The sequence below is a fragment of the Rhinoraja longicauda genome, chromosome 24 (assembly GCF_053455715.1).
Source record: "Rhinoraja longicauda isolate Sanriku21f chromosome 24, sRhiLon1.1, whole genome shotgun sequence".
NCBI lineage: Eukaryota > Metazoa > Chordata > Chondrichthyes > Rajiformes > Arhynchobatidae > Rhinoraja > Rhinoraja longicauda.
In genome coordinates this window covers 36456958-36478732 of record NC_135976.1, presented here as the reverse complement: position 1 = coordinate 36478732, position 21775 = coordinate 36456958, and the positions used below count along the sequence as shown (strand labels likewise).

The 21775-nt window shown below is 54.4% G+C and overlaps 1 protein-coding gene across 1 annotated transcript in view; it reads left to right on the top strand.

The window, feature by feature from the left end:
* Positions 1-21775, top strand: part of LOC144605258 (plexin-A2-like) — a 69715-nt gene that overhangs the window by 46142 nt on the left and 1798 nt on the right. The window contains exon 3 of the mRNA XM_078420351.1: positions 15291-15419. Coding sequence (XP_078276477.1) covers positions 15291-15419 — 129 coding nt within the window. The remainder of the gene's footprint in view (positions 1-15290; positions 15420-21775) is intronic.

Below are 21775 nucleotides of genomic sequence, written 5' to 3'. Positions count from 1 at the left end.
ATCATCCTTAGTGTTGAGAATTTAAATGAAGATATAAACTTGACCTTTGCACCAAAGCATAAAACTGTTGGTATGAACAGCAGGGCAGGTTTACAGTGGGGTTTACAGTGATGTTTACAGTGGGGTTTACAGTGGGGTTTACAGTGGGGTTTACCAGTGGGGTTTACAGTGATGTTTACAGTGGGGTTTACAGTGGGGTTTACAGTGGGGTTTACAGTGATGTTTACAGTGGGGTTTACAGTGGGGTTTACAGTGGGGTTTACAGTGATGTTTACAGTGATGTTTACAGTGGGGTTTACAGTGGGGTTTACAGTGGGGTTTACAGTGGGGTTTACAGTGATGTTTACAGTGGGGTTTACAGTGGGGTTTACAGTGGGGTTTACAGTGATGTTTACAGTGATGTTTACAGTGATGTTTACAGTGGGGTTTACAGTGATGTTTACAGTGGGGTTTACAGTGGGGTTTACAGTGATGTTTACAGTGGGGTTTACAGTGATGTTTACAGTGGGGTTTACAGTGGGGTTTACAGTGGGGTAATAATCGTGTTGGGGATAGATCGACACTGAGCACCACAGCCTTTGTTCGCTGTTCTCTCTCTCTTCATGAATGTTACTGACACTATGAAGTGGCACGGTGGCACAGCGGTAGAGTTGTTGTCTTACAGTACTTGCAGCGCCAGAGACCCGGGTTTGATCCTGACTACGGGCGCTGTCTGTACAGAGTTTGTGCGTTCTCCCCGTGACCGGGATCTCCGGTTTCTATCCACACTCCAAAGACGTGTAAGTTTGTGGGTTAATTGGCTTGGGTTTGTATTCTTGGTAGGAGTGTAAATTGTTCCGAGTGTGTGCAGGGTAGCGTTAATGTGCAGGGATCACTGCGTCGGCACGGACCTCGGTGGGCCGAAGGGCCTGTTTCCTCAGCGATATCCCTGAACCAAAGTAAACTATTGGATCTCGGGAGGTTTGTCTCAGATTCACTGGCTGGCGTCTGGAGTCAGAGTGTAAATGCAGCTTGGCAAGTTTACAAGAATAGTTTCCATTATAAATGATGACAAATTGATCGTGGCATGTATCGACCAAGGGCGAACATGCTACCACCCCTGTAGCAGCAAGATTCCCACCAATATCCTGCTGGCCCATGAACGGAATCTTGTCAGTAGAGATCTGAATGGTCAACTCTCCACAGTATTGTTACTGCCTGTTCCCATTGATGGAACTGTGCAGATAACAGAAGCAGCAACAGGGAACCCAACATCACATGGGCTTCCCCATCTACTTGCCTTCCCCGTCTACTTGCCTTCCCCGTCTACTTGCCTTCCCCGTCTACTTGCCTTCCCCGTCTACTTGTCTCCCCACATTCTGACCGTTGCTCTTTCACGTACATGTGCCCCATCTCTCTGTGCCTCAGAGATTTGTCATCCTGCTCTGTTTTAACAAGATTTGTCACTTCCATCCTCCCTTCCTAAGTGGAGAACCTTGCACATTCCCAGGTTACCATCCGCCTGCCAACTCCCTGCCCACTCACTGAACCAGTCTGCCCCCACGTAAACAGTAGATAGACAGACAGTGTTGGAGTACCTCAGCGGGTCAGGCAGCATCTGTGGAGTGAAGGAATAGGTGACGTTTCACAGAGTGCTGGAGTACCTCAGCGGGACAGGCAGCATCTGTGGAGAACATGGATAAGTAACGTTTCACAGAGTGCTGGAGTAACTCAGCGGGTCAGGCAGCATCTGTGGAGTGAAGGAATGGGTGACGTTTCACAGAGTGCTGGAGTAACTCAGCGGGACAGGCAGCATCTCTGGAGTGAAGGAATGGGTGACGTTTCGGGCTGAGACCCTTCTCAGACAGTTCCAACCCATGTAGACCTGCCTGTTCTATCTCAGCCTGCAGACAGCTTGCGTGAAGGACACATCTAGACCATCGAAAGGTCATTCTGTTGACGTTGTGATTTGCCAGTGAGGATGTCGTAAGCTCAGGGTGAATGCATGGTCATGTGATAGGAGCAGAATTAGGCCATTCGGCCCATCAAGTCTACTCCGCCATTCAATCACGGCTGATCTATCTCTCCCTCCTAACCCCATTCTCCTACCTTCTCCCCATAACCTCCGACACCCGCACTAATCAAGATCTATCCATCTCTGCCTTAAAAATATCCACTGACTTGTGGCCTCCACAGCCGTGTGTGGCAAAGAATCCCACAGATTCACCGCCCTCTGGCTAAAGAAATTCCTCCTCATCTCCTTCCTAAAGGAACGTCCTTTAATTCTGAGGCTGTGCCCTCTGGTCCTAGACTCTCCCACTAGTGGATCCATCCTCTCCACATCCACTCTATCCAGGCCTTTCATGATTGGGTATTTCCCTGGATTTCCGCTGCCTTGTGGAGCGTGTGAGGCTGTGATCTGTGCAGAGTGTTGGACTGTTGCTGTTGTTATCGCAGTGTGTGTGTGAGATACTCCTGGGGTACAGAGATCAGCGCTGGCTGCCTGATGATGGGGAGGGTGACACCCCACAGAATGTCAACTTGCAAATAGCAGGAACGTCAAAGTAAATTGGATGCCAAGACTATGGGCTGAACCTAATTAGATAATAATAGAAGCATTCTCTGAAGAACAATGCTTAATTAATTACATGGAATTTTGCATAATGTTGCATATTAACATCCTCTCCAGTGAATAGTGATTTGATGAGGAGAAAGTAGTTAGTCTTCAGGGAGAAAAAGTCAAGACGCATTAAGCCGGCTGTTTTAAGGTGTTCTCCAAGATTAGCCGCACTGAATGTGCCCAAATTATTCAATATTAGCGCCAGAAAATCACTCTTTTTTTTACAAATTCACGTTAATTGTTATGAAACAATTATGGCTGGTGTTAAAATAGAATAGTGTCCAACATAGAAAATAGGTGCAGGAGGAGGCCATTCGGCCCTTCCACCAACATTCAATATGATCATGGCTGATCAACCAAAATCAGTTCCCCATTCCTGCTTTCTCCCCATATTCCTTGATTCCATTAGCCCGAAGAGCTATATCTAACTCTCTTGAAAACATCCAGTGAATTGGCCTCCACTGAGGCAGAGGCAGATGTGGTGGTGATGGCAGATGTTGTGGTGGTGGCAGATGTTGTGGTGTTGGCAGATGTTGTGGTGTTAGCAGATGTTGTGGTGTTGGCAGATGTTGTGGTGTTAGCAGATGTTGTTGTGTTGGCAGATGTTGTGGAGAGGCAGATGTTGTGGTACTGGCAGATGTTGTGGAGAGGCAGATGTTCTGGTGCTGGCAGATGTCGTGGTGTTGGCAGATGTCGTGGTGTTGCTGATGTTGGGGAGAGGCAGATGTTGGGGAGAGGCAGATGTTGGGGAGAGGCAGATGTTGTGGTGCTGGGCAAATGTTGTTGTGTTGGCAAATGTTGGGGGAGAGGCAGATGTTGTGGTATTGGCAGATGTTTGTGGTATTGGAAGATGTTGGGGAGAGGCAGATGTTGTGGTGCTGGCAGATGTTGGGGAGAGGCAGATGTTGGGGAGAGGCAGATGTTGGGGAGAGGCAGGAGTAGCCCTGGGGTCACTGGCACCGATCGTGATGCCAAGAATCACGCCACGTTAATTATTCATTCCTCAAGCAAACATTCCCTCCGCCTTCCCAAATCACTGCTTCTCATTTCTCAATTTATTTTTAAATTCTTCGGATAGAAACAAAAACCCCAACTCTCTGGGAGAAGGTGTGAATAATTGAGCAGAGTTTTGCAGAGCGAGCCCGCGAGCCAGCCAGCCAGCCCTCCCTCCCTCCCTCCCTCCCTCCCTCCCTCCCTCTCTCTATGTTTAGTCACACAGCACGGAAACATTAGACAATAGGTGCAGGAGGAGGCCATTCAGCCCTTCGAGCCAGCACCGTCCATTCAATGTGATCATGGCTGATCATTCTCAATCAGTACCCCGTTCCTGCCTTCTCCCCATACCCCCTGACTCCGCTATCCTTAAGAGCTCTATCCAGCTCTCTCTTGAATGCATTCAGAGAATTGGCCTCCACTGCCTTCTGAGGAAGAGAGTTCCACAGATTCATAACTCTCTGACTGAAAAAGTTTTTCCTCATCTCAGTTCTAAATGGCCGACCCCTTATTCTTAAATTGTGGCCCCTTGTTCTGGACTCCCCCCAACATTGGGAACATGTTTCCTGCCTCTAACGTGTCCAACCCCTTAATAATCTTATACGTTTCGATAAGATCCCCTCTCATCCTTCTAAATTCCAGTGTATACAAGCCTAGTCGCTCCAGTCTTTCAAACATACGACAGTCCCCGCCATTCCGGGAATTAACCTAGTAAACCTACGCTGCACGCCCTCAATAGCAAGAATATCCTTCCTCAAATTTGGAGACCAAAACTGCACACAGTACTCCAGGTGCGGTCTCACTAGGGCCCTGTACAACTGCAGAAGGACCTCTTTGCTCCTATACTCAACACCTCTTGTTATGAAGGCCAACATTCCATTGGCTTTCTTCACTGCCTGCTGTACCTGCATGCTTCCTTTCAGTGACTGATGCACTAGGACACCCAGATCTCGTTGTACGTCCCCTTTTCCTAACTTGACACCATTCAGATAATACTCTGCCTTCCTATTCTTACCACCAAAGTGGATAACCTCACACTTATCCACATTAAACTGCATCTGCCATGCATCCGCCCACTCACACACCCTGTCCAGGTCACCCTGGAACCTCATAGCATCTTCCTCACAGTTCACACTGCCACCCAGCTTTGTATCAGGCCCTTCGGCCCAATATCTGTGTTGGTGTGTGTCTCTTCTCTCCGCCCAGTATCCACTCTGCTCACTGTCAGAGTTATATAGCACAGAAACAGGCCCTTCGGCCCACTTTGCCCCTGCCCCATCTACACTAGTCCTATTGCCCCCATGGTTTTATAATCCCTCATGATTTTAGAAACCTGTACAAGATCACCCCCCAGCCGTCAGCTGTTGCTCACATCAGCTCAGCAACATCAACAACGCAACACAACGCCCTGACTTCTAATCTCAATGCCTGCCTGATGATGGCCGATCACCAAAAGCCTTCTTCACCTCGTCTCCTCCATCTTCCACCAATGCAATCACATTTGTGAGGCACGAACTCCCGTGGCCAGCTGTGCTGGTGTCAAAGGCACGAGTGTGGTCTCCCACAGACCCTGCAGTAACTACCCTCCTGAGTGTGGTCTCCCTCAGACCACCCCAGTAACTACCCTCCGGAGTGTGGTCTCCCACAGACCCCCCAGTAACTACCCTCCGGAGTGTGGTCTCCCACAGACCCCCCAGTAACTACCCTCCTGAGTGCCCTACCCCACAGACCCCCCAGTAACTACCCTCCCGAGTGTCCTACTCCTCAGACCCTGCAGTAACTACCCTCCTGAGTGCCCTACCCCACAGACCCCCCAGTAACTACCCTCCCGAGTGTGGTCTCCCACAGACCCCCCAGTAACTACCCTCCGGAGTGCCGTACCCCACAGACCCCCCAGTAACTACCCTCCTGAGTGCCCTACCCCACAGACCCCCCCCCCAGTAACTCCCCTCCCGAGTGCCCTACCCCACAGACCCCCCAGTAACTACCCTCCTGAGTGCCCTACCCCACAGACCCCCCAGTAACTACCCTCCTGAGTGCCCTACCCCACAGACCCCCCCCCCCCCAGTAACTCCCCTCCCGAGTGCCCTACCCCACAGACCCCCCAGTAACTACCCGCCAGGAACACAGCAGGCTCACTGGGCAATTATTCCCAATTCTTTCTTTACAGCCGTCCTTAAATAAAGGCACAGTATTAACAGCAGAGAAAGAATGGGAGACGTTTCTGGTCGAGACCCTTCTTCAGACCGAGTCAGAGCCCTCTCCCCTGACGTCTGAAGAAGGGTCTTGATCCGAAACGTCAGCCATTCCTCCTCTCCACAGATGCTGCCTGACCCACTGAGTTACTCCAGCACTCTGTGAAACGTCACCTATCCATGTTCTCCACAGATGCTGCCTGACCCGCTGAGTTACTCCAGCACTCTGTGAAACGTCACCTATCCATGTTCTCCACAGATGCTGCCTGACCCGCTGAGTTACTCCAGCACTCTGTGCCTATCTTTGGTTTAAACCAGCACCTGCAGTTCCCTCCTGCAATGTGAACGACTCTCCAATCTTTCAAAGATAAATAAAACTCCAAAGTTAATGATCTTTTTCATTCATTTTATCCAGAGTGCCATTAATGTGGAAAATTGTGGACTTGGTTGGTTTACGATGAGGGGCAATTCTGAGCAAGTTTGTTGCATTTGTCCAGGTTTAAATGTTCTTGTTCCGTTAAGAATTGTACCGATGAAGATTCACAGATGTTTACACCAGCGTGTGGCTTGTTCAGCCTGGAGTTTATGGAAACCAAGTGGCTCTGTGCTGGTTCCCTGGTCTTACTCCATCCAGGATGGAGATTAAGTCACTTCCATTTTGTGTTGGCTACAGAACAGCTGAAAGCTGAGTCTGAAGAAGGGTCTCGACCCGAAACATCACCCATTCCTTCTCTCCCGAGATGCTGCTGCCTGACCTGCTGAGTTACTCCAGCATTTTGTGAATAAATATCTTCGATTTGTACCAGCATCTGCAGTTATTTTCTTATACTGTATATATATATATATGAACAGCTGAAAGCACCTCATTAGTGGAACCACTTTAACCCCAGCTCTGCCCTGGCAATGTAAACTGACACCACCAATAAACCAGATGTGCCACATCTGCAGAGGGTTAGTCGGATGTGTGAAGTTGCAACTACATGTCCCAGACATTTGGCTTTGTTCAGCAACCTGATATCATCTGTCTGTTCATGAAGTACCCTGGGCAGCTCCACACTCGGCACGGTTAGTCACAATAGACAATAGACAATAGGTGCAGGAGTAGGCCATTCAGCCCTTCGAGCCAGCACCGCCATTCAATGCGATCATGGCTGATCACTCTCAATCAGTACCCCGTTCCTGCCTTCTCCCCATACCCCCTCACTCCGCTATCCTTAAGAGCTCTATCCAGCTCTCTCTTGAAAGCAACCATGTCTGAGGCCAGGTGAAGCAACCCACCTGGAAAGGCCAGGTAACCCACTGGATCTCCCCTGGAAACTGTCGGCATGGAACACATGTAACCTGCCCCGTCACCCCTCCCACCTCACTCCACCTAATACCCCACCCCACCCCCACCCCACCCCCAACACCACCCCACCCCCACCCCACCCCAACACCACCCCAACACCACCCCACCCCCACCCCAACACCACCCCACCCCCACCCCAACACCACCCCCACCCCAACACCACCCCAACACCACCCCACCCCAACACCACCCCCACCACCACCCCAACACCACCCCACCCCCACCCCACCCCAACACCACCCCACCCCAACACCACCCCACCCCAACACCACCCCACCCCAACACCACCCCCACCCCAACCCCACTCCACCCTACCCCCACCCCAGCGCCAACGTTCTCGGTTCTCATGATGGGGATGTGCGGAGTGAGATGGGATGAGCGGTTCTCGTCAGCGTGTAGTTGATCAGCAGTTGGCCGTTGCCAAGACTTGTTTGTTCACGACTTGCTGCTGGGGTACCTGTGATTTTAATTTGAATTGTTCCGTTTCTGCCGTGCTGTGTCCAGTTCAGGGAGGCCGGATGCTGAAACACTGCCCCCTCTATATAATTGTATAAAGGACTTAATTTATTCCCCGTCATTTTTAATCCAGATGTAATCTGCTTATTATAATGAAACGCAAAGCCACCATTTGCATAAACCATGAGCTGGTAAATTCACTCACGAGTGGATCTGCAACGATGGACGGCTTCATCCCCAGAGCCAACAACGGCCGAGAGACACGGGACAGCGGCACGGGGAAACGCCGGGACACACGCACTGGGGAGTAGCACGTGTGTGGTGGTGTACCTGCCCCAGCATTGCTAACTGTTCCCAGTGTGGTCACTAGTGTGGTCAGGGGTGTGGTCAGTGGTGTGGTCAGTGGTGTGGTCAGTGGTGTGGTCACTAGTGTGGTCACTAGTGTGGTCATTGGTGTGGTCACTATTGTGGTCAGTGGTGTGGTCAGTGGTGTGGTCAGTGGTGTGGTTACTAGTGTGGTCAGTAGTGTGGTCACTAGTGTGGTCAGGGGTGTGGTTACTAGTGTGGTCACTAGTGTGGTCAGTAGTGTGGTCACTATTGTGGTCACTAGTGTGGTCAGTGGTGTGGTCACTAGTGTGGTCAGTGGTGTGGTCATTATTGTCACTAGTGTGGTCAGGGGTGTGGTCAGTGGTGTGGTCACTAGTGTGGTCAGTGGTCTGGTTACTAGTGTGGTCACTAGTGCGGTCACTGCTGCGGTCACTGCTGCGGTCACTGCTGCGGTCTGGTGTCGCTGGTGGTGGCGCTGGTACGTCTGATCTCTGCATTTCTTTCTGTATGAATGATTTAGCCGCAGGTTTGGAGCCGAGAACGTGCCGAGACCACGGGTGGAATCAGACTTAGACCGCAGCTATATCAAGGTTATTCATTAATTAGGGATTGGCGATGGTTTTCCCATTAGGGAATTGCATTAAGGTAGCGCCTGCATCACATGCTGGCGAGCTGGGCCCATCGTGCGTTATGTTACTGCACTCACAACATGGACAGGCCCTTCAGCCCACAATGTCCTCTGCTTGCACATGATGCACCTCCCTCCACTGCCGCCAGCATGTCCATATAGAAGCCTCTTAAACCCCCACCATCGTATCAGCCCCCCACACCCACCCCCACCCCCCAACCCCCCCACCCCCCTACCCCCCACCCCACCCCCACCCTCACCCCCCCACCCCCACCCTCATCCTCACCCCCACCCTCACCCCCACCCACCCCCACCCCCACCCCCACCCCCAACCCCCCCCCACTCCCCACCCCCACCCCCCACCCCCACCCTCACCCCCACCCCCACCCTCACCCCCACCCACCCCCACCACCACTCCCCACCCCACACCACCCCCCACCCCCACCCCCACTCCCCACCCCCACTCCCCACCCCCACCCCCACCCCCCACCTCCACTCCCCAACCCCCCCCACCCCCACCACCAACCCCACCCCCACCCTCACCACCAACCCCACCCCCCCACCCCCACCCTCACCACCAACCCCCCCCACCCCCACCTCCACCCCCCACCCCCACTCCCCAACCCCCCCCCACCCCCACCCCCACCCCCACCCCCACCACCAACCCCCCCCACCCCCACCACCAACCCCCCTCCCACCCTCACCACCAACCCCACCCCCACCCCCCCACCACCTCCCACCCCCACCCCCCCACCACCTCCCACCCCCACCCCCCCCACCCCCACCCCCACCCCCCCCCCCCCACCCCCACCACCAACCCCACCCCCACCCTCACCACCAACCCCACCCCCACCCCCACCCCCACCCACACCTGTAGCAGGGCAGGGCTGTCCACCTCACCTGTAATCGGGCTGTGATGAGCGGGGCGGGCGGGCGAGAGGGTGACCAACTGGCAGAAAGGTGCCCGCACAGTGTGGGGTACAGTGTGAGGTACAGTGTGGGGGTACAGTGTGGGGGTACAGTGTGGGGGTACAGTGTGGGGTACAGTGTGGGGTACAGTATGGGGACAGTGTGGGGTACAGTGTGGGGTACAGTGTGGGGTACAGTGTGGGGGTACAGTGTGGGGTACAGTGTGGGGTACAGTGTGGGGGTACAGTGTGGGGTACAGTGTGGGGTACAGTGTGGGGGTACAGTGTGGGGGTACAGTGTGGGGGTACAGTGTGGGGTACAGTGTGGGGTAAAGTATGGGGACAGTGTGGGGTACAGTGTGGGGTACAGTGTGGGGTACAGTGTGGGGGTACAGTGTGGGGTACAGTGTGGGGTACAGTGTGGGGGTACAGTGTGGGGGTACAGTGTGGGGACAGTGTGGGCAAACCCGGCGTTTAATCTGCAGCCGATGGTCATTGTGGAGTTTCACGTTTCAAACTACTGCTCACGTTGTCCTCGCGCTGTGGTTGCTGAGCCTGAGGAGCGGGAGTTTATGGACAAGCTGATTGCGTGATTGCTCAGAGCTAGTTGTAGATGAGGAACCTTTCCACCAGCTGAGTGGCCAGTTGTTGTGTTGGAGATTTTGCCCGCTGTGTCTCTGGAACTGTTGCCGTTGTAAATCCTCACTGAGTCGCCTGTCCCGGCCCTGCTTACATATTGACGATTGTTGCCTTTGATTGATTTCTGCTTTATGAACTTAATGGCCCATAATTTGCTGTCAAAGTAGCGGAGAGACTCAGGCAGGCTGCTGTTGTTTCCACACAACACTGTGGGAGCCTCGGGCCACAGCAGACGTGGGCTCAAGACAAGCAGAGCCAAGGTCCAGCACTGCCCACAAGATTCATGATGACCGCTCCACACTCACGCCACCATTACCATCCTGTGTGGACAAGTTTAGTTTAGTTTAGAGATACAGCACGGAAACAGGCCCTTCCCCACCAAGTCCACACCGACCAGCGATCCCCCACACTAACACTATCCACACACTGGGGACAATATACACCAAGCCAATTAACCTACAAACCTGCATGTCTTTGGATTGTGGGAGGAAGCCGGAGCACCCAGAGAGAACCCACGCAGGTCACGGGGAGAACGTGCAAACTCCGTACAGACAGCCCACACCCCGGTCACTCTAACACTGTTTAGAGTCGCTGTGATTAGCTGATCTCACTTTCAGAGTGAGCCTGATTGTAACCGTCTCTCTGATTGTTGATCGTGAGGCTCCAGCCCAGAACAAGGGCACATTGATCAGCTGACATCATATGGGAGCAAATTGACAAATGGATGCTTTCTAATTTAGTGACTTTGCTCTGAAACAGATCAAAGACAAAGGCTCCATTGGAAATAATTCTCCTTTACTGCTTGTTAAACCTTTCTGCTTCTGAATTTCTTTTGTGTTCTTCAGATTATGCAGAAGCTTTATTACCGAACTTTGGCAATTAGTTTTCAGTTCGTTGAGGTGCAGAATCTGAGAGAGGCCAAGCGAAGGGTCACAGGTTACAGAAACGTAGCCCTGACCCTCGCCCTCACCCTGACCCTGACCCTAACCCTGACCCTCACCCTAACCCTGACCCTCGCCCTCACCCTAACCCTGTCCCTCACCCTGACCCTCACCCTGACCCTCACCCTAACCCTGACCCTGACCTGACCCTGACCCTAATGCAGAATCTGGGAGAGGGGCGGAGGGAACAGTGAGAAGCTGCATAAATGAGTGAAGCCGGAGGAAGGAATGTAGATGGAAGGAGAGAGGTGTGGGCTGGGAAACGTCACCTATCCATGTTCTCCACAGATGCTGCCTGACCCACTGAGTTACTCCAGCACTCTGTGTTTGTCTTTCGTTGATCCACACAGGGGGGATGGTGGGGTGATGGACATCTATATTCTGGGGGGTCAGACCCGTGTTTGGGTCCCAAGCTCCTGGTTCCATCACTGGGGCTGCCGTGAACACGTGATGGACCCGTGATGGACCCGTGATGGACCCGTGATGGACCCGTGATGGACCCGTGATGGGGAGAGAAGCCAGAAACCAGAGGTTGCAAAGGGACTTGGGAGCTGGTGCATGATTCCCAAAGCTGATCTGCAAGTCGAATCGGTCGTAAAGAAAGCAAACTCAATGCTGGCATTTATTTCAAGGGGCTCGTGTACAAAAACAGGGGGGTGATGCTGGGGCTGTACAAGGTGCTGGTCACAGGGGGGTGTGTGGGTCTGGGGCTGTACAAGGTGCTGGTCACAGGGGGGGGGGTAATGCTGGGGCTGTACAAGGTGCTGGTCACAGGGGGGGGGGGTAATGCTGGGGCTGTACAAGGCGCTGGTCACAGGGGGGGGGGTAATGCTGGGGCTGTACAAGGCGCTGGTCACAGGGGGGTGTGTGTAATGCTGGGGCTGTACAAGGTGCTGGTCACAGGGGGGGGTAATGCTGGGGCTGTACAAGGCACTGGTCACAGGGGGGGGGTAATGCTGGGGCTGTACAAGGCGCTGGTCACAGGGGGGGGTGTGTGGGGCTGGGCTGTACAAGGTGCTGGTCACAGGGGGGGGTAATGCTGGGGCTGTACAAGGCGCTGGTCACAGGGGGGGGTAATGCTGGGGCTGTACAAGGTGCTGGTCACAGGGGGGGGTAATGCTGGGGCTGTACAAGGTGCTGGTCACAGGGGGGGGTAATGCTGGGGCTGTACAAGGTGCTGGTCACAGGGGGGGGTAATGCTGGGACTGTACAAGGTGCTGGTCACAGGGGGGGTGTGGGTCTGGGGCTGTACAAGGCGCTGGTCACAGGGGGGGGTGATGCTGGGGCTGTACAAGGTGCTGGTCACAGGGGGGGGTAATGCTGGGGCTGTACAAGGTGCTGGTCACAGGGGGGGTGTGTAATGCTGGGGCTGTACAAGGCACTGGTCACAGGGGGGGGGTAATGCTGGGGCTGTACAAGGCGCTGGTCACAGGGGGGGGGTGTGGGGCTGGGGCTGTACAAGGTGCTGGTCACAGGGGGGGGTGTGGGGCTGGGGCTGTACAAGGTGCTGGTCACAGGGGGGGTGTGGGTCTGGGGCTGTACAAGGCGCTGGTCACAGGCGGGGGTGATGCTGGGGCTGTACAAGGTGCTGGTCACAGGGGGGGTGTGTAATGCTGGGGCTGTACAAGGTGCTGGTCACAGGGGGGTGGGGGGTAATGCTGGGGCTGTACAAGGCGCTGGTCACAGGGGGGATGTGTAATGCTGGGGCTGTACAAGGCGCTGGTCACAGGGGGGTGGGTGGGGCTGGGGCTGTATAAGGCGCTGGTCACAGGGGGGGGTAATGCTGGGGCTGTACAAGGCGCTGGTCACAGGGGGGGGGTAATGCTGGGGCTGTACAAGGTGCTGGTCACAGGGGGGATGTGTAATGCTGGGGCTGTACAAGGTGCTGGTCACAGGGGGGTGGGGCTGGGGCTGTTACAAGGTGCTGGTCACAGGGGGGGGGGGGGTAATGCTGGGGCTGTACAAGGTGCTGGTCACAGGGGGGATGTGTAATGCTGGGGCTGTACAAGGCGCTGGTCAGGCAGCATTTGGAATATTGTGAGTAATTGTGGGCCCCATATCTGAGGAAGGATGTGCTGGGTCTGGAGAGGGTTCAGAGGTTAGAAGGTTGAGGGGGGACCTCATTGAAAGTTACAGAATAATAAAAGGCCTGGATAGAGTGGATGTGGAGAGGATGGATCCACTAGTGGGAGAGTCTAGGATCAGAGGACACAGCCTCAGAATTAAAGGTCGTTCTTTTAGGATGGAGATGAGGAGGAATGTCTTTAGTCAGAGGGTGGTGAATCTGTGGGATTCTTTGCCACAGACGGCTGTGGAGGCCACAAGTCAGTGGATATTTTTAAGGCAGAGAGAGATAGATTCTTGATCAGTGCGGGTGTCAGGGGTTATGGGGGGAAGGGAGGAGAATGGGGTTAGGAGGGAGAGATAGATCAGCCGTGATTGAATGGTGGAGTAGACTTGATGGGCCGAATGGCCTAATTCAGCTCCTATCACTTGTGGCCTGCTGAATGTGGTGGGTGATGGTAGACTGGGGTCGCAGTACCAGCACCCATCTCACAGTGATCGTGCCGCACTGATGCTGACTGGACCATCCACTCCAGCCACCCCTCAGGCCGTTCCCCCCCTCCCTCCCAGCTGGTGGACAGTCCAGATGTTTTATAGTCGGAGTCCCAGATACAGCTGTGGCATTCGTACTTGCTGCTGCACAACACAACACATAAACATCTTCCACAAATGTCTGTCACTATTTAGACGGACAGCCTGCTGTAAGCTCCTGACAACAACCACATGTTTTACCGTAATAGATATGTTTGTTTATGTATTAGTGCTGTTCATCAAACCACGAGAATCAAACACAGTCTGACTTTGAGGGACACATATATATATATATATATAAAGTTCACAGGTTCACAATTTATAGGAGTAGAATCAGGCCATTCGGCCCATCGAGTCCACTCTGCCATTCAATCACGGCTGGTCCCTGCCTCGTAATCCTACCATAACCCTTGACACCCGTTCTAATCAACAACTTGTCTGTCTCTGCCTTAAAAACATCCACTGACTTGTGGCCTCCACAGCCCTCTGTGGCAAAGAATCCCACAGATTCACCACCCTCTGACTAAAGAAGTTATAGAGTTATTAGAGTCATATAGTGGAAACAGGCCCTTCAGCCCAACTTGCCCACACCGGCCAACAATGTCCCATCTACACTATTCCCACCTGCCTGCCGTCTCGTATCCCTCCAAACCTGTCCTATCCATGTACCTGTCTAACTGTTTCTTAAACGTTGGGATAGTCCCAGCCTCAACTACCTCCTCTGGCAGCTCGTTCCATACACCCACCACCCTCTGTGTGAAAAAGTTACCCCTCAGATTCCTATTAAATCTTTTCACCTTAAACCTATGTCTTCTGGTCTTTGATTCCCCTACTCTGGGCAAGAGACTCTGTTCATCTACCCGATCTATTCCTCTCGTGATTTTGTACACCTCTATAAGATCTCCCCTCATCCTCCTGCGCTCCATGGAATAGAGACCCAGCCTACTCAACCTCTCCCTACAGCTCACACCCTCTAGTCCTGGCAACATCCTCGTAAATCTTCTCTGAACCCTTTCAAGCTTGACAATATCTTCCCTATAACATGGTGCCCAGAACTGAACACAATATTCTAAATGCGGTCTCACCAACGTCTTATACAACTGCAACGTGACCTCCCAACTTCTGTACTCAATACTCGACTGATGAAGACCAAAGTGCCAAAAGCCTTTTTGACCACATTATCTACCTGTGTGGGGTGTGTGTGTGGGGGGGGGGTGTGTGGTGTGTGTGTGTGTGTGTGTGGGGTGTGTGTAGGTGTGTGGTGTGTGTGTGTGTGTGTGGGGGGGGGTGTGTGGTGTGTGTGTGTGTGTGTGTGGGGGATGTGTGGCGTGGGGCGTGTGTGTGTGTGTGTGTGGCGTGGGGTGTATGTGGGGTGTGTGTGGTGCGTGTGGTGTGTGGGGTGTGTGGGGTGTGCGGTGTGTGTGTGTGTGTGGTGCGTGTGGGGTGTGTGGTGCGTGTGGTGTGTGGGGTGTGTGGGGTGTGCGGTGTGTGTGTGTGTGTGGTGCGTGTGGGGTGTGTGGTGCGTGTGGGGTGTGTGGTGTGTGTGTGTGTGTGTGTGGGGGGTGTGTGGCGTGGGGCGTGTGTGGTTTGACGCCAGTGTGTGACGTTTGTTGCCAGTGCGTGACGTTTGACCATGACTGACCCGTGTGCTCTGCCCGTAGGTGCGTGTGGACGGCCCGGATCAGGGGTCGCGGCCGTACGAGACGGTGTCGGTGATGGACGACTCTGTGCTGAGGGACATGGGCTTCTCCACCGACCACCGCTACCTGTACCTCATGTCCCAGCGCCAGGTGAGTGCCGGGCACCGGGGGGAGGGGGAGGGGGGAGGGGGAGGGGGAGGGGGGTCACACTGCAGTCGGTTGTGTCAGGTATCTGCAGCTTGCACTTGATTGATCCACATTGATCCACATTGATCCACATTGATCTGGTTACTGAGTATTCCTGGTTATTGAGTCATTGTGCTATTGATTATTGGACATTTATCCGTGTTATTGTGTTAACGGGGCTGTGAGCTGCAGCAAGTAAGGACTTCATTATTCTGCGGCCGCCACGTATGACCATTAGACATGCGTGACCCTTGAGACCACAAACCAATGAGGAACCTGTGCCTGAGCTGTCACCTGTACCTCACTGCCCATCCTGTGGCCATCGGCCATGTTGGGTTACGGACTGTACCATCAACGAGTGGAACACGCACCTCGCTACACGAACACGCAACAGACACGCACCTCGCTACACGTGAGGACAGACTAAGCTGCACCCTCCCTGACGAGGGTCTCCAGGTGTTTCCAATAACCAGTGTTGATTGGAATCAATCATATTTAGCCGTGTGTTTATTGTGCGTCCACATGCTGTTTCTTTCTGAATTGAAACCAGATGTGTGGAATCGGGCAACTTGTGCCCAATCACTGCCGTCACTGACAGCTCCCGGCCGGCTCGTGAATCCATCAATGGGTCTCCAGCAGAGTTGTGGCTGCCCCCCATCTCTGCCCCCCCCATCTCTGCCCCCCAATCTCTGCCTCCCCCATCTCTGCCCCCCCATCTCTGCTGCCCCCCATCTCTGCCCCCCCCATCTCTGCCCCCCAATCTCTGCCCCCCCCATCTCTGCTGCCCCCCATCTCTGCCCCCCCCCCCCATCTCTGCCCCCCCCCCATCTCTGCCCCCCCCCCAGTCTCATCCCCCAGGATTGTCGCTGGATCTCGCCCCAATAATAACCCCTGAGTTAGTGGACAGATCCCTCCCCTCGCCCCTCCCCTCCCCTCCCCTCCCCTCCCCTCCCCTCCCCTCGCCCCTCCCCTCACCCCTCCCCTCGCCCCTCCCCTCACCCCTCCCCTCGCCCCCTCCCCCCTCCCCCCCCCTCGCCCCTCCCCTCCCCTCCCCTCGCCCCTCCCCACCCTCCTGCCCAGAGACCCCTCGCCCTTGCCCCTTCCGCACGAGACTAACTGGACCACATCTGCCACACGCACACACGCCCTCTCCACATCTGGAGGGCCCTTCACATTCCTGGGCGATCGCACATCGTCTGTGAGTTTAGTTTATTGTCACGTGTACTGAGGTACAGTGAAAAGCTTGTGTTGCGTGCTAACCAGTCAGTGGAAAGACAATACAATACAATACAATACAATATATCTTTATTGTCATTGTACCCAGGGGTACAACGAGATTGGGAATGCGCCTCCCATACGATGCAATAATTTAAGTAATTTAGACAGCAGCAACCCAACGAAACGAAACAGTTGTAACAGTTTTGGACAGGGTAAAGTGCAAGTTGATCTATGCGTTGTGGCCATCCGGCTCAGCAGGACCGGTTCATAGCAGCTATGGCCCTGGGGATGAAGCTGTTCCTGAGTCTGGAGGTGCGGGCGTAGAAGGCCTTGTATCGTCTGCCCGATGGAAGGAGTTCGAACAGACTGTTGCAGGGGTGTGAAGAGTCTTTGTGGATGCTGGTGGCTTTTCTGAGGCATCGTGTGTTGTAGATGCCCTCCAAGGCTGGTAGCTGTGTTCCGATGGCCCTCTGAGCTCTATGGACTACCCGCTGTAGAGCTTTCCTTTCTGCCTCCGTGCAGCTGAGGTACCACACAGGGATGCCATGCGTTAGGATGCTCTCTATGGTGCAGCGGTAGAAGGTCGTCAGCAGCTGTTGGGGTAGACCAGACTTTTTCAGTGTTCTTAAGTAGAACAGTCGTTGCTGTGCCTTCTTGACCAGCGCAGCAGTGTTATTGGACCATGTTAGGTCCTCCGAAATGTGAGTGCTTACGTGATTACAATCGCACTATTCACAGTGTGCAGATACATGATAAGGGAATAATGTTTAGTGCGAGGTAAAGCCAGCAAAGTCCCATCAAAGATTGTCCGAAGGTCTCCAATGAGGTAGATAGTAGTCCAGCACTGCTCTCTGGTTGTGGTAGGATTGTTCAGTTGCCTGATAACAGCCGGGTAGAAACTGTCCCTGAATCTGGAGGTGTGCGTTTTCACACATCTGTACCTCTTGCCCGATGGGAGAGGGGAGAAGAGGGAGTGGCCGGGGTGAGACTGGTCCTTGATTATGCTGCTGGCCTTGCCGAGGCAACGTGAGGTGTAGATGGAGGCGGTGGGAGGGAGGTTGGTTTGTGTGATGGTCTGGGCTGCGTCCACACTCTCTGCGCGTGTTGTAGTCTCACCGCCCTGTGATGGCGTGTGTCACGTGTAGTCTCTCCGCCCTGTGATGGCGTGTGTCACGTGTTGTAGTCTCTCCGCCCTGTGATGGCGTGTGTCACGTGTAGTAGTCTCTGCGCCCTGTGATGGCGTGTGTCACGTGTAGTCTCTCCGCCCTGTGATGGCGTGTGTCACGTGTAGTAGTCTCTATGCCCTGTGATGGCGTGTGTCACGTGTGTACTGTGAGGTAGCGCTGGCTTCCAGTGAGATTGTGATCTGTCGAGGCCTGATCCATCCAAGCCAGACGTGGCAGGGAAATTAATTGGAAAAGCTTCCAGTATTTTAATTAAAGCTCAATTTCTCAAGTGTCATTTCTGAGTAATTTAACCTTTTTGATAAGAAAAATCTCAATGTAATCTTCAGCTTTGGCTGGTGGGCTGCGATCGATCGATCTATCTCCACCACCCAATGGTTGACAAATCTGCATTAGAGATGCTGTGTGGCCTGGTTAATCACTGGGATTAAACACTGGATGGTGTTAGTGTGCGGGGATCGCTGGTCAGCACGGACCCGGTGGGCCGAAGGGCCTGTTTCCGCGCTGTATCTCCGAATGGATCTGCAGGTCTGGCCAAGCATGCCAGAGAAACATAGATAGTAGGTGCAAGAGGAGGCCGTTCGGCCCCTTGAGCCAGTACCACCATTCAACATGATCATGGCTGATCATCCAGAATCAGTAATCTGTTCCTGCTTTTTCCTGCTTTAAACTAAAACTGTCCAGGTGTGTCCAACCTCTCCCCATTAACCCCGGCATCTTGCCATGTGCCACACATGTCCGGTCACACATGATGCACACGTTTCACACGGCCGCCCACGCTCTCCCCACCAGCGCCTGCCTGCTCGTAGCCCCCTCAACACCTGGACCAACGCAGTACAGCCACGTTAGTGCTTTAATAACCAAGTCATTTGTCTTTGGGAGTGACCAGTTGACCAGGTGACCAGTTGACCAGGTGACCAGGTGACCAGTTGACCAGCCTCGTTGGAAGGCAACGTGCACTTGTGAATGAACGTTGCAAGCCTTTGTAGTGGGGGGCCCGCTGGAGTTTATGTTGGTGCCGGGGGTCTCGGCTCTGCGACCAACCACACTGTGTGTGCGTGACACTCACTGTTACACTCACTGCTGGGACAGGTGTGAGCAGGTGCAGGTTGACCTGGGCCGAGTGAGCTGTGGAGGAGACGACTGCCCTCACCTGGGTGTGAGGAGATAGTGGCAATGTTCACACTCACCCTGACACTGATCACTGAGCCCCCCTCCGCCCTCCACCCTCCCCCTCCCCCCTCCTCCCCCTCTCCCCTCCGCCCTCCCCCTCCGCCCTCCCCCTCCCCCTCTCCCCTCCCCCTCTCCCCTCCCCTCTCCCTCTCCCCCCTCCCCATCCCCCCTCTCCCCTCCCCTTTCCCCCCTCCCCTCTCCCCTCCCCGTCCCCTTTCCCCCCCTCCCCTCTCCCCTCCCCGTCCTCCCCTCCCCCCTCTCCCCCTCCCCACTCCCCCCCTCGACCCTCCCCTTCCCCCCTCTCCTCTCCTCCCCCTCTCCCTCTCCCCCTCCGCCCTCCCCCTCCCCCCTCCGCCCTCCCCCTCTCCCCTCCTCCTCCTCCCCCTCCCCTCCTCCCCCTCTCCCCTCCCCCTTCCGCCCTCCCCCTCCGCCCACCTCCTCCCTGTCCCCCTCTCCCTTCCCCCCTCTCCCTCTCCCCCCCTCCCCATCCCCCCCCTCTCCCCCTCCCCATCTCCCCTCTCCCCTCCTCCCTCCCCCTCTCCCCTCCCCCTCTCCCCCTCCCCACTCCCCCCCTCGACCCTCCCCTTCCCCCCTCTCCCCCCCTCCCCATCCCCCTTCCTCCTTCCCCCCTCCCCCTCACCCCCATTCCCCCCTCCTCTCCCCTTACCACCGATCTCTAGCTCTGCCACATAGTGAGACCACCACAGGTAACACCCCCCCCCCCACACACACACCCCACACACTCCCCACACACACTCCCCACACACTCCCCACACACACACACACTCCCCACACACACACACACACCCCACACACACTCCCCACACACACACACACACCCCACACACACACACACACACCCCACACACACACCCCACACACTCCCCACACACACACACACACACACACACACACACCCCACACTCCCCACACACACCCCACACACACACACACACACACACACACACACACCCCACACACACACACACACACACACACCCCACACTCCCCACACACACCCCACACACACACACACACACACACCCCACACTCCCCCCCACACACACACACACACACACACACACACACCCCACACACACACACACACACACACCCCACACTCCCCACACACTCCCCACACACACACACACACACCCCACACACACACCCCCCCCCCCCCCCACACACACACACACACACACACACACACTCACACTCCCCACACACACACTCACACTCCCCACACACACACACACACTCACACTCCACACACACCCCACACAACACCCCCACACACACACTGCTGAGGGTGATGCTACTCACCACCCCGGCTGGGAGTTGCACCATCCTGCTGACGGCATGCGGTGCTGTTGGGCACGAGATGCATTGGTGCATCACAGATTACAGACGGTTGCAGGGGAGGGAGGCAGTGATTGTTCGAATGCTCCAAGCTCATTGTGGGGGGCGGGGAGGGGGGGGGGAGTGTAAAACTGGGGAGAATTCTGGAGGCTCCAGAACCAGGGGTCACAGTTTAAGAATAAGGGGTCGGCCATTTAGAACTGAGATGAGGAGGAACTTCTTCACCCAGAGAGTTGTGAATCTGTGGGATTCTCTGCCACAGAAGGCAGTGGAGGCCGATTCACAGGATGTTTTCAAGAGAGAGTTAGATTTAGCTCTTGCGGCTAACGGAATCAAGGGATATGGGGAGATTGGGGCTGATCAGCCATGATCATATTGAATGGCGGTGCTGGCTCGAAGGGCCGAATGGCCTCCTCCTGCAGCTGTTTTCTGTTTTGAATTATACAAGTGTTTTCCTCGTCTGGGAAGCCATGGGATGTGTTTTCGGTTCTAGTGTTTTAATGTCTTGTGTTGTGGACGTGTTAATGACATGTTCAGCACGGAATTAAACAACTGCATACATATTTGCATACGTTGATAACTGGAAAGGGATTAAGATGGTGGATTAGCAAAGGGTTACATTTGGGAAGTTGGTGAAAGTCTAAACAATAAATGTGCAGGTTCTCGCCAGAGCAGACTGTGGAGACATCTAAGAGGTTTGGTTTAGTTTGGTCTAGTTTAGAGATACAGCACGGAAACAGGCCCTTCGGCCCACCGAGTCCGTGCTGACCAGCGATCCCCGCACACTAACACTATCCCACACACACACACTGACCGGTGATCCCCACACACTAACACTATCCCACACACACACACTGACCGGTGATCCCCACACACTAACACTATCCCACACACACACACTGACCGGTGATCCCCACACACTAACACTATCCCACACACACACACTGACCGGTGATCCCCGCACACTAACACTATCCCACACACACACACTGACCGGTGATCCCCACACACTAACACTATCCCACACACACACACTGACCGGTGATCCCCACACACTAACACTATCCCACACACACTGGGGACAATTTACATTTATACCGAGCCAATTAACCTACAAACCTGCACGTATTTGGAGTGTGGGAGGAAACTGAAGATCACGGGGAGAACGTGCAAACTCCGTACAGACAGCACCCGTAGTCAGGATGGAACCTGGGTCTCTGGCGTTGTGAGGCAGCAGCTCCACCCGCTGCATCACCCTGCTGTTATCTTGTTAATATCGTGTGGTTCTCAGGACAGTGTTTGGTGAGTTGTATTAACGTCGGGACAAGTAAATACAGATACTGATGTTGGTGACTGAGAGCTGATGGACAGCTTTCTGATAGATTC